The sequence below is a fragment of the Neurospora hispaniola genome, assembly GCF_033458365.1.
Source record: "Neurospora hispaniola strain FGSC 10403 chromosome Unknown B0T23scaffold_8, whole genome shotgun sequence".
In the NCBI taxonomy this organism is placed as follows: Eukaryota; Fungi; Ascomycota; class Sordariomycetes; order Sordariales; family Sordariaceae; genus Neurospora; species Neurospora hispaniola.
The window spans coordinates 787,773-800,067 of record NW_026944413.1 but is presented as its reverse complement, the minus strand read 5'-3'; the positions used below and the strand labels follow the sequence as shown (position 1 = coordinate 800,067).

General features: G+C 51.5%; 4 protein-coding genes and 1 non-coding gene across 5 annotated transcripts; 3 read left to right on the top strand and 2 right to left on the bottom strand.

Moving 5' to 3' along the window:
- Positions 1-1,259: 1,259 nt before the first annotated feature.
- On the top strand, positions 1,260-2,321 carry B0T23DRAFT_325347 (glycosyl hydrolase family 61-domain-containing protein; the record flags this gene model as incomplete). The annotated part of the gene is made up of 3 exons (XM_062835502.1): positions 1,260-1,314; positions 1,391-1,750; positions 1,858-2,321. The coding sequence occupies 3 exons, from the start codon at positions 1,260-1,262 to the stop codon at positions 2,319-2,321; spliced, it is 879 nt and encodes a 292-aa protein (XP_062689110.1).
- Positions 2,322-3,480: 1,159 nt separating this feature from the next.
- On the top strand, positions 3,481-4,710 carry B0T23DRAFT_407496 (uncharacterized protein; the record flags this gene model as incomplete). Its single annotated transcript, XM_062839195.1, has 2 exons — positions 3,481-3,494; positions 3,582-4,710. The coding sequence occupies 2 exons, from the start codon at positions 3,481-3,483 to the stop codon at positions 4,708-4,710; spliced, it is 1,143 nt and encodes a 380-aa protein (XP_062689109.1).
- A 1,459-nt stretch (positions 4,711-6,169) lies between these two features.
- On the top strand, positions 6,170-8,400 carry B0T23DRAFT_228306 (uncharacterized protein). Its single transcript, XM_062833836.1, has one exon. The coding sequence runs from the start codon at positions 6,428-6,430 to the stop codon at positions 8,327-8,329; it is 1,902 nt and encodes a 633-aa protein (XP_062689108.1). The 5' UTR covers positions 6,170-6,427; the 3' UTR covers positions 8,330-8,400.
- A 926-nt stretch (positions 8,401-9,326) lies between these two features.
- B0T23DRAFT_t327 lies at positions 9,327-9,421 on the bottom strand. The gene has a single exon. It is a non-coding gene; the product is annotated as a tRNA-Ser (tRNA).
- Positions 9,422-10,525: 1,104 nt separating this feature from the next.
- Positions 10,526-11,055, bottom strand: B0T23DRAFT_387887 (uncharacterized protein). Its single transcript, XM_062837711.1, has one exon. The coding sequence runs from the start codon at positions 10,805-10,807 to the stop codon at positions 10,541-10,543; it is 267 nt and encodes an 88-aa protein (XP_062689107.1). The 5' UTR covers positions 10,808-11,055; the 3' UTR covers positions 10,526-10,540.
- Positions 11,056-12,295: the final 1,240 nt, after the last annotated feature.

Sequence of the window (12,295 nt, the reverse complement as noted above, 5' to 3'; positions counted from 1 at the left end):
CTTTTCTTTTTACCGCCCGCGTCCATCCGCATAACGGCATCCCCGTACGATAGGTTTGTTCCTGCCAAGAGTCAAGGGCAACGGAGGGGATCAGGGGACGAACGATGCCCGAAATGGACATGATGGAGTCGAGTGTTCCGAAGTTTCGTTTCACAAATGCTTACCCGCGTTCCAAATACTACGCTACCAAACATGTTTCATCCTCTTCGATGGATACTGCATTTGTTTGCACTTTGTGGGTGTTTGCAACTAGGGGATCTGGTGCACAGACCACAAAGCACATTCTAGCCACCAAAGAGCGCAAGTGCACCAAAAGAGGGGGCGCACTATGGGTTAGTATTTGTAATTTGGGGGTTTGCACTATCAGGGGTTTGATGATACTGTATCCCTGGCCAAGGAGACGCCTAGCTTGGATCTCGACAACACCACTGCTCGGAACATCGAGCCGCATCGACAACTACAATCTCGGTTGAATGCTTCCTCTTCCCTAGCTTCTGGCAACAAAGCTAGCTGTAGTGAACCACATCGCGCATATTCAACAATCCCGGCTCGGTATTGCAACACCTCGCAAGGCAAGGTCTACGGGTGTCTTGCGACGCCACCTTTCCGGTCATGGCTTCTCCTGACGAAGATGTTGAAAGTTCCCTAGGGTTGTGGGAAGAATATCAATTGCCGACTTGCCATTGTCAAGCGCCATGAACGTTCACCCCCTTTCATGGAAGTTCGCTGGTGTTTCTCACATGCTTCCGCCGAGTGTTACCTTACCCCTGTCGAACAGGCTTCGCTTCCATGGCCATGGTCCGGACCGCTACCCTTGAATTTCCCTCCTGGCAGAGGAGAACACCGATCGGACCATGTCCCCCCACCCATCCCCCAAGGATTATCGACACGCCCCATGCGTATGCCACGATGGAAACAAATACGTCGGGTACGATCTCGCAAAAAGACATGGACTTTCTGCCGCCGGATGGAAGGCTAAGGTAGCATTTCATGGATAAACACCACCGGGAGTCGGGAGGAGTCTTCGACTCTGAGATTGCAGGACTCGTAATCTGTAAGCGGTCTTAACGAGTACGGGTCTTTAGGGGGATGGTTGATGGTGCGAGAGGTGAAAGAAGTAGACAATGTCTAAGGAATATAAAATCACATCTTCCCGCTCTTCTTTATGGTGCTATTACTATCATCAGCATCAGTCGTTCCTTCTTCTACTCTCCTTCACAATCTTTACTCTCGTTCCACCACAGTCTTTACTATCCACCATGAAGTTCAGCAGCGCTCTCGCTTTCCTGGCTGCGGCCGGAGCCCAGGCTCACTGTGAGTTCCCTTCTGCCTACCACTGGAACTTGATATCCAGGTTGTCAACCTTTTCTTGACTAACACCTCCTGCCAGACACTTTCCCCAAGGGCTACTCCACTGGCGCCGTCTCCGGAGAATATGAACACATCCGCATGACCGAGAACCATTACAGCCGCGGCCCCGTTGCCGACGTCACCTCGGAATCCATGACCTGCTACGAGCTCAACCCCGGCACTGGCGCCCCCAAGACTTTGTCCGTCGCGGCCGGATCCAACTACACGTTTGTCGTCGGCGACAACATCGGCCATCCCGGTCCCTTGCACTTCTATATGGCCAAGGTCCCCGAGGGCAAGACGGCTGCCACTTTTGACGGCAAGGGCGCCGTTTGGTTCAAGATTTACCAGGATGGACCGTCGGGACTGGGAACCGGCCAGCTCACGTGGCCTAGTGCTGGTATGTCTTGACTTTTTTCATCTCTCCCTCCCTCATCCCATCCCGAACGGCCCCTGACCTACATATGTATCCATGATGCTAACCGGAACCTCCTCCTTCTCCCACAGGCGCCACCGAGGTCTCCGTCAAGCTCCCCTCCTGCCTTGAGTCCGGCGAGTACCTCCTCCGTGTGGAGCACATTGGTCTGCACAGCGCCGGCTCCGTCGGTGGCGCGCAGCTGTACATTGCGTGCGCGCAGCTCAACGTGACGGGCGGCACCGGCACCATCAACACCAGCGGCAAGCTGGTTTCCTTCCCCGGCGCGTACAAGGCCACCGACCCCGGCCTCTTGTTCAACCTCTACTACCCTGCTCCTACCAGCTATACCAACCCCGGTCCCGCTGTTGCCACTTGCGATGGTGGTGCCCAGAGCCCGGCTGCTCCTGCTCCTGCTGCGTCCTCCGCCCCTAGTGTTCCGGCCTCTGCCCCTAGTGCGACGGTCCCTGCTGTGAGCGCGACCAGCGCTGCTGCTGTGGGCAAGGCCAGCTCTGCTCCCAAGAAGGGCTGCAAGCGCGCCGCTCGTAAGCACTAAGTAAAAGGCGGAGAAGAGAGTGAGAGAGGTTGAGTTGCCTCGCTTGTTTGAAGATGTGGTGGGCGATGGTGTTTTTGTTGAAGGACGGGGAGAGCTGTTGATCAGTGATGGGGAGGTTCTTTTCATTTCTCTGGTAGATATTTTTTTTTATTGATCGACCTTGCATTGGGAGCCATTGTTGCTCTGTCTGTATACATAGCGAAACATAGCATATAGAGTCAAATTTTGGGTCGACTTCTTTTTGCAACCCCCAGACTCCGATATTCACTATGCTTGTCATGTCTCATTGTAATCTGTTGTATACATGATGCATCTTTCACAAGACTTCCGCCGCTTTCGTCATCCGGCCATTTCGTCTTTTGAAGCCTTGTCTGCATCATGTTGCCGCTCTTTTCAACTCCCACCTAGGTAATGACCAGAGCCTGGGAAATGATAGGATTGGGTTGTTGAAGTGATGAATGATGGGTTGAGGATTGAAGCTTCTCCCATCAAGATTCAGCACAATGGTCTAGGAGAGGTGCCGCTGTTGGTTGAGGAAGTGCCCGATGGATGACAAGAGGCTGAGGTAGGTGGCCCGGCCCGGGCCGTGCTCCCCTAAAGGGGAAATATTCAGTGTGTTTGCAGGTACCTACCCCACAAGGGTCTTTCCACTAGACAACGCTAAGACCCCGCTGTGGATGGCGCTAGGCGCAAACAGTAAGGAAACACATCGATCATTGTTAGCTGAGAAACGGAATGATGAAGCTTTTGTTGATATTTGCACCAAAGATCCAAGAGCTCCTAGACTACGGAGCCTATTCTCTTCTCTGTCTTCACTATAGCATTTCTCATCGACCTGATGTGATAGACCCCCTGCTATCAGACGATACCTTCCACCCGGTTTTCGAAATCCATCCCAGATCGCCCCGCGCACACCATGGGCCACGATATCTCAAAACCTACGGGCGAGCCAGTCTCGTTCCACCACTCTGGTTCCCCTATGACTGCCGCGGGTATGCCGAACTTCGCCGTACGGAAGCAAAGTTCAAGGAAACCTCGAAATCAGAGGCAAAAGAAGATCAGAAATCGACGCGCCCAAAAAGATGAAGGTCCTACGAACCTCGGCGCACGTACACACCCCTCCATACCTATGCTCTGTCCAGACTGGGTGTGGTCGACCATGTCCAACGTGAGGTATGTGCCATTGGCCCTCCTGGACCTCAGTCCTCTCTGACCCGATTCCACCGCACGCGACTAACCTTTTCTCTTTTCGCCCAACAGCGTAGCCAAAGACCGCGAATGGTTCACCACCTACACCCCCTTCAAATCTACCGTCTGCATCAGCGGTCAAAACCTCGCCGTCCGCGGCATCGGTACCGTCAACCTCAACGTCAAACGCCACCCAGCGCGCACCGGCCGGCGAAATCAGAGCATCCTCCCTCTCAGAACAGTCCTACACGTGCCCGACGCGACCTGCAATATCCTCGCCAAGATCCCAAACATCGATGGACAGTCGTGCTCCGTGTACATCTTTCCAGCCCGGGGCGAAAGTAGGAGCTACTCAGTCATGGACGGTGAAGAGGTAGAAGGCCACCACACGGGGCAGACGCAGCAAAAGGAACTGATGAAAGGCTGCATCAAAGACCACACGGGAAAAATGGTTGCCTACTTTGATCCAGACCACGTATTGTTCACGCTGAAACTGAGCGGGCCGCCGATCGGACCGATAACACGGGAGTCGGTTCTTAAAGCGTGGCCCGAAAGTTTACCCTTCAGCATCTTTGCGCAATGGGCCGCTGATGAACTGGACAAATGGAGTCTGAAGCGGGAGATGCAAAACTTGCTCGCGGATAGAGATGTGGATAAAGACAGCGAAGATGATGCCAGCAGCGCGACGCTCGACACCGGCAATGATGATGAGGCCGATCCGAACTTTGTTTCGGGCAACGATAACGGCAGCAGCAACAACAACAACAACACTGTCGATCCTGGCTCTGGTATGAGACGCAAGCAACACCCGGGCGACGGGCGATATACTCAGGAGGAGAAGCAATTCCTCAAGAGAAACTGGAAAACGGAGTGGAAATTCCTAACCTTATACGGACTCGACATGAATGACGACAAGGCAAGGGACTTGGGAAGAGACATTCTGAGAACCATGATGGAAAAGGACAAAGTTGAAAAAATGAGCGCCAACAGGCGGGCGGGACGCGGGGCGAGACCCCGGAGACGCAGCAAGGTTATCAAGCGCAGCGGACCAGGAAGAGCACAAAGAGCAAATAACTTGAAGAGCGAGCCACAACAGAATAGGTTTTTGACAGCGAGACTGGGCAATTATCGGGTTACACGGGCGCCACAACGCAGGCTGGGCAGCGGCAGATTGACTGTTATCAAGGAGGAAAGTCCGTGATACAAGCAAACCAGGCTACACAGATCTGGATTGTATGCATTTTGAACACTGGAAGGAGCGTGACGGACGGATTGGTTAGGCGTTCTTGGTCGGTTAGGGTGAGTTGGTCTACTTTTGTAAAATAAAGTTCCTGGGTTGTCACTTTGGATCGGATCGGATGGATGGCTTCGGGTTACCATTTTTGGGGCATGAATACCTACCGGTCATTGTGGAATGGACACAGGTACCGTATAGCATGACATTTTCTTTTTTGTTTTACCTCTTCCAACTTTGTCAAGTCATCGCTTGCTGAGATGGGTGTAACTATCCTAGGTACCTAGACATGGTGGGAGATTGGGGAAGCAATCAAGACTGCCCGACGAGTCCATCAATACCTACCTATCTACCTAGGTAGGCACCCATGAGCCAGCCACACGCGCGCCCAAGGTATCCAACCACTCACTACTACCGCGACGAGTGACTTGTACTGTACAATATCGCGTGGGTGTCTGTCTCATGGCGATAGCGGGTACCACATCCTCGGAACAAACTCAACCAATCCCAAAGCTGTGCGGCTCAAGTATATATATCCGATATCTGTACGTCCGTCCCCTTTCCTTCTGGGTAACACGACGTCATAGCAGCCTTGTCATCGACACCATCGTGAGAACAGCGGCGTTTCGTTCACTACTATTCGGCGTTGTTGCTGATGAACCTTTTCCAAATGAACAGATTAGTCGACTGAGCACTTTCATCGCCTTGGAAGGTACTTCAGCGCCTGATATTCGAAGAAACGAAGATACTGACAGGTTCATGGCATCATTTAGAACTTCTGCAACTGAAGATCCATCTCGTACGGAACAGCCATCTCGGATTGAACCTTTTGACACAAGCAACCACGATGGTATAAAACAGCTACAGCAGCACCCTATAGTTATGGTTGTGGATACCAGGCAATCCCGCTTCGCTGAGTCTATTTAAGGTCGGCGGCCATCAGGTTCTGCGAAACATGCTTCCTCGGGTTCAGTGGCGAAGTGAAGGATCAAGGTCAGCCACTTCACTTGCACATATGTAACTTGGCGTCGCAGAACCTTGATCTCGCAGACCGCAGGAGAGTGCAGGAGGACATATACCGGACATCTCACCTCCACTTCGTAGTCGGCCGGCGTTGCGGCAGTGCCCTTCCCTCGAAATATATGTGGCCTTTTTAGGGTTCTCCATATTAACCTTCTACACCTTGCCTCCTCTCGACACCATCCACCGAGATCAGATCGAAGAGCTCTTCACCAGGACCGGAACATATCGAAAACCTTCAAGTATCAGGTTCGTTTTTCAGCTCAAGGTTGATATATCAGCTGTCAATCACCTCTGCCACCAGCTGCCTCCCACGCAATTCGACGTCGTCCCAACAAATTAACTCCTGCATCTTGCCCTTTACCATTCACTCGTGGTAAGCTGATCTGAACCTTCGGCCAACCGGCAACCTGAAATAAAACGTCAGCCGACTTCGGACGCTGTCAAGTCCATCACAAGCACCCTTTGGCCTATACCTTTCACAAGACGACAGACCTTACCATATCAAGGCTTCTTCCGTCGTCTTCTCTTGATCAAAGGCGCAGCCATCCAAAGACTCGATACGACTCTATCCCTTCACCTCAAGCATTACTTCGTCCGGTGCCCTCGGGCAATCTTGTCGCTCGCTTCTTTGACCTATCGTCCGATAATCGGCTATATCATAATGTCCCTCTCTGAACCTGTGTTTGTCGATAGCAGCGATGGCACTCCTGTGCCCAGCTACGCCATCGACAACAGCGTCGACAACAGCGTCGATAACAGCGTCGATAACAGCGCCGAAAACACTACTACGCGCAGCAGCTCCATCGTTGCACCTCGACTACCCGTCGAACTCCTCATGTGCATCTGCGACTTTCTCCCCGACCGCAGAGATATTGTCAACTTGTCAGCCACGTGCCAAAAACTCCGCGGTGAGCTGTACTACACGCTGGTCCACCGGGATCTTCGCTCTGGCCGCCTTATCACCCTGAAATATGGCCTCCAAACCCGCAACATAAGAGTCATCAAGCCGTTTCTTAACCGCTATCGGCATCTGATCACGCGTCTCACGGTGACTCCCAAAAAGAAAGAGGTGACGCCGAACAAAAAGGCCATCACCGGCGAGGTTCCTGCCAGGGAGGTCGTTCCCAAAAGGGTCAACGACCCACAAAATGACACTGATAAAGCCGGCACCATCAACCAAACAGTTCTCCCAGTTCGCACAAGAGCACCATCTCCCTCCAAAACCATCATCTCCTTCCGTGATGAGTACCTCCCCTCCCTCCGGCTCATCCGTCCCCTCCTCACCTCCGCCCTCGAGGAAGCCCTTCTCACCCACGACTTGACCTTTGCCGAAGAACTTCTCTGGCACGGCAACAAGGATCTAATTCCCAGCCTCACGCCCGTTCTTGAATCCGTGCTCTGGACGGCCTTTAATCCCAAGACCAGTCGTTATACCGGTGAAGCTCTTGACCATCGCCCAGACCACATGTCTGCAGACCCAGGTTCAATTAGCCCTATTGTATGGACCTGGAAGACCTGTCCTGTGGCTGCTGTCAAGCTGTTGATGAAGTTTGGAGCGAAGGGAAATCGTGCTGGTGTTTGGGCGGAGGGCATGGAGACTCGGAAGAGGAGGAGGGTGTGGTTTAGCGGGAATGGTGGGAATGGTGGGAGTATCATCAACAACGACTCTTCCTTAAACTCTCCATCCGAGGAGGACGAGACTCCCGAACCTACTGACGTCTACGATGGCTACTTCCACCCCCGAACGCAAACTCATGCCGCTCACGTTCACCAGCCGGCCATGCCGCCTGACCGGTTGTGGACAGGCTTGGAGCTGGTTGCGTACCTTTATCAAGAAACGTGTGAGCGCGCGGCGGCGGCACAAGCTGCTGATGTTGCTGTTGCTGTTGCTGCTCCTGCTCCTGCTACTGCTACTGCCGGTTCTGCTGACTCTGGTGCTGATGTGGGACCTGCTGCTGCTTCTGCGGGTGCTGCTCCGGTGGCTGAGAATAGGGGCATAAAACGCAACTTTTCTGGTAGCTTTCGCAACCCAAGTTCGGGTTCGGAGCCTAGCCCTGGCGCTGGCAAAGAACATGGCTTCTTCCCGGTAACATGCGAACGTCACGTCGAGAGAGGAGAAGGCGGCTGCTTCAAGCAGCTTGTCGAAGTCTTGAGCGATAGCGTCGCTCACGGCGAGACTCTCCGAGTTACCAGCTCGAGCAGCAACGGGCCTGCACGCGTACCCAAAGCTCCCCATCTAGAACACGATCTCGAAAACATGCTCAAAATAACCGAAATCACCGTCCCGTTCGTTAGGATGCTCATCAACGAGCAAGCAGGGAAGCTTTTTCAGGAGATCTTTAAGGAAGCTGAGAAGAGAATAGTTGAACGGCTCGACGGGTTGATGGAGAAGAGAAAGGGGTTCGAGAAGAATAAGAAAATGAAGACGGAGAGCATGACGAAGACCCAATTTGGGGGTGGAGAAGAGGATGAAGACTTTTGGCTGGAAGAGCAGGAGTTGGATCTTGATGAGGGGGAGCCAGAGGAGGGGGAGCCAGAGGAGGATGAGGATGGCGAGGAATGAGCAGCGTTGTCTCGAATAGAGGCACTGCCGTTCAAGGCTGTAGCAGGGTGGCACGTTCGGGATCGCTTACAATACCGCGTCCAGTTATTCAACCAGGGAGATCTTTTCGCCAGTTTGGTGTCTGATGAAACGAGACTCATTCTCAGCTGTATTTCGTTGGTGTTCGTCCCAAACCATGTTCAACGCTGAACCGCGATAGGAGCCACTGACTGGCTCGAAGATTGCTAAGCATGTATGAAACCCGGGATTTCCATGCTCCGTTGGGGTCAGGCATATGAGGCGTGTGGAAGATATTTATAACTCCATCAGCGCGGTAAAGCCGGGAGCTTTTCTTTGGCATCATCAGCTTCAACAACGATTGGATGCCGGGCAGTGAATCTCGGCCGAGGCATGGAGTTTTGATTGATTCAGAAAGTTTTTGTAGTGCAGACATTCAGCGACTATAGATATTGTGATTTCCAACCGTGACCAGGCCCGTGTTTGCATCTGCGACGAATGAAGAGCTCGACGACATGGCGAGGATGACTGTAAAAAGAGAAAGAAAATCAAGTGCCTTGGAGGTTTTCAAAAAAGAAAAAAGGGAATGTCCTTCCGCCTGGCAGAGGAAAAAGTAAAATAAAACAGACAGTTGGATGAGTGTAGAGGCAGGTGGGTGACGACTGCCACAGGTGGAAGGAACGAGGCCCGTCACTTGTCGTAAGGGAGTCACGGACTCGATATCAGAGAAACTAGCAGGAGGAACCAAAGGCCTTCTACTTGGGTGTTCTGTCCCTGCCGCCCCAAAAAAGTAACTGTCACCTTGTGGAAGGAGCGAAGCGAATGCACTTGTACATTTCTGCAAACTGAACCGAGTGCAAAACCACCACCACACCTCACAACAAGCGTATCATGACCATTCCAACTCCAATTCAACCGATATAAAAAGGAAAGCATCAAAAACAACAAAAAGGGATCATTTAGACGTCAAGAACAAGCAAAAAAAACTAAAAAAATCAAACGTCGCCTGCATGATTCGAACATGCGCTCTCGAAAGAACTGCCTAGCATATTAGGTAATAGCAGGGCAGCGCGTTAACCACTCCGCCAAAGCGACTAGTCGTTGTTGTTGAATTAATGGGTCAAAAACCAAAACTATATACCCAGAAAAAAAAACCCTAACCCCCAATGGGTATCCCGCACTATGATCTCGGGCAACTCAGATTCCAGGTCAGGCATATACACCTGGTGCCCAGCAAGAAAGAAGATGGCTTATTTAGCATATATGTGCATTTCATGCTCTCTGTACTCGCTGCATTGGAAAATGATTCTGGGTTACCCCACCCTCTAGTCGCTCGCTCGATCCTTTTGAAGCCCAGTCCCTGTCCTCTCTACTATTCCCTCCCTATTGTTCTTTTGCCCTGTATCATCGTCGTTAGCTGCGTACCTATATAGACCTCCACTCGGGACCATTGACTCCCTCACCCTTTTGCGTAGTATCTGCATGACATGAAGCGGCATTTTGAGAGTGCAGCGGGCAGAATCTGGCACCCTTTTCCAGATGGGCACCAGGCGTATGTGCCTTACCTGGAATCCGAATTCCTCGAAATTATACGGTAGCTTGCAGGCTGTAGTTGTATGTACAAAGCCGGATGCTTCAGGACAGTGTAGATGATGTAGTGGATATCAATACAGAGATCTACACATTGCGACTGGTTGAAAATAATGGAATCACCCAAGCCTTCTTGCAAGTAGCAGCCACTGCATTAACCACTCCGCCAAAGTGACCAGTGGTTGTGATTTGGTGCATTCCTTCCTCCGCCTATGTACCGACTAAAGATAGTAGTGCTGCTGAGCTTTACGCTGCAGGGTGTTGTGGATGATTGATATGGAATCCGCATCTGCATTGATTGCTTGCGGCAGGCATATAGTTCATTGGGTAGTACCAATGATAAACTACCGCAAAGACCCGGACCGTTCGTTTTGGGAAACCAGCTGCTCGCCCACTAGTCAGACGGTCGATTTTGAAGACCTGACGAGTAATCAATACTATAGGTAAACACCGTGAGATATGCCAGACAGAGTATTTATACTGCAATATGTATGCTCACCAGAAATATTAGGTATGCAAAACAGCGTTTTGATTGTCCCTACCCTCTAGCGGCCTTGAAAAGTCAAGAGAAAAAGACGAGACACGAGAAGAGTCGAATAGGGTAGCAGGTAGTACCTTCAAGCATTACCAAGACCTCCTTTTTCCATACAGACCACCTACCCTTGGCCCAAGGAGATTCAGATGTTCATGTTCAGCCTCAAGAACTTGGGTCCATGTGGAACTCCAAAGCCACAAAAGACGGGAGTGCACAGGGTTAATTGGGAGTTTGACATGTCGTCGAGATATTGCAGCAACGGAGAGAACAAAGAAAAAGAAACAAAAAGTCCACAAGGGGGAACAGGACACTGACGAACCACAAGAGACGATTGCTGTTGAAATTGCGGGGCTCATTTCTCATCGCCCGCCATCATATAGGCCTGAACGGCATGTGATATGCATAGGCTGATCAGTCTCTTGACTTGGCAACTGGACGGAATGTGTCAAGTGGCTTCGATAGAAAATTGCATGCTAGGCATTTCGGTCGGCGAGTCGTTTAGTCGCCTGGAGATAGATATTGGGAACCACCATCATTGCTGGGGCTAAATATGGCGACGATCTGATGATCCTAGACAGAGTGAAAACGTGGTTGTCAAGCGTCCTCCTGATGGTGCCAGGTGTGTGCATGGTGGATGACTTGTTAAAGGTGGAGGTCACCCACAACAACAAGGGCACATCAGTGGACTCACTCGGCATGGTGGTCGGTCCCGTGTTTTTCTCCAGCGCTTTGTTGTTTAGGTCTGCCTACCTAGCTAAAGGTAGTAGCTGCAAGTTTGGTTGATACTTATTATGGAGTTTGAACCACATCAGGAGATTGCCATGACATGCTATTTTAATTACCCTCCGGATGGTTGTACAACAGCTATTTCTCTCGGTCTATCCTGTCCCGTCAAAAAGGCAATTGCCTTGTTGGACAGCTCGGAAACCTACCTAACAAACGGATATAGGAAAAAGAGAGAGAGGCAGATTTTCCAAAAGGGTCTATCGGATATTGCAACCCCTGAGAAGACCCCTTAGTGTACGCAGTAGTAAATAGTTCCAGGGGTAGAGACGGGGCTCAAAACCTCGACTCGTCCGAGCGTGGTGGTAAATTTCGGTGGGCCCCCAGGTTGCAACGGTTGGGGCTTGGCGAAACCCAAACCAGGAACGCGGTTGATATCGATCCTCTCTCTTCGAGTCCAGGCCCGTTTCAGATACGTGCTTGGATCAGGAAGATCGGACAAGGGGAGTTGAAGTTATGACGGAGACCAAAAAGCATTCAGGGTCCGGGTCGATGGAGGCTGAGGAGAGGAGGTTCTTGGAGAGACGCTCACAAAGTCAGATAACTGCCGTGAAGGAAAATATCATGGAATCAGTCTGATGGATTCGACAACACTCACTGGCCCTTTGGTCATGTGCACGGACGGCATCAATCTGATGGGTACCTCTACCTAGTGGGCACTAAAGTTTCATTTGGCAGCACAAAAGGGGAAAGCGCAGTTTGTGTGAGCCAACGAGCGTCCAAGAGGCCATGCCGGCATTGTGACTTGCATTTAGTACATATCCGAAAAAAGGGGCCTCTGCATCGAGGGGACGAGGGGGCATGTCACTGCTTCGTTCATCTGATCTTCTCCAGATTTCCTGTCAAGACTTGAGTTGAGTCCAGGCTTTGAAGCAGTTGTAAACTGTAGAACAAAAGACTTGCGGCGGAGATTGGTTGGAGACAGACTTATTTCCGTTGTATGTGTTGGTCTGAGCAAGGCATCATGGAAGCATTTGTGCCAGGGAGGCGCGCGGAATGGACTCAAGGCCCAGGAAAGTCCCTGGTTCGTTGCCCGTGGTTCTGGGCTGGTACCTGAATCA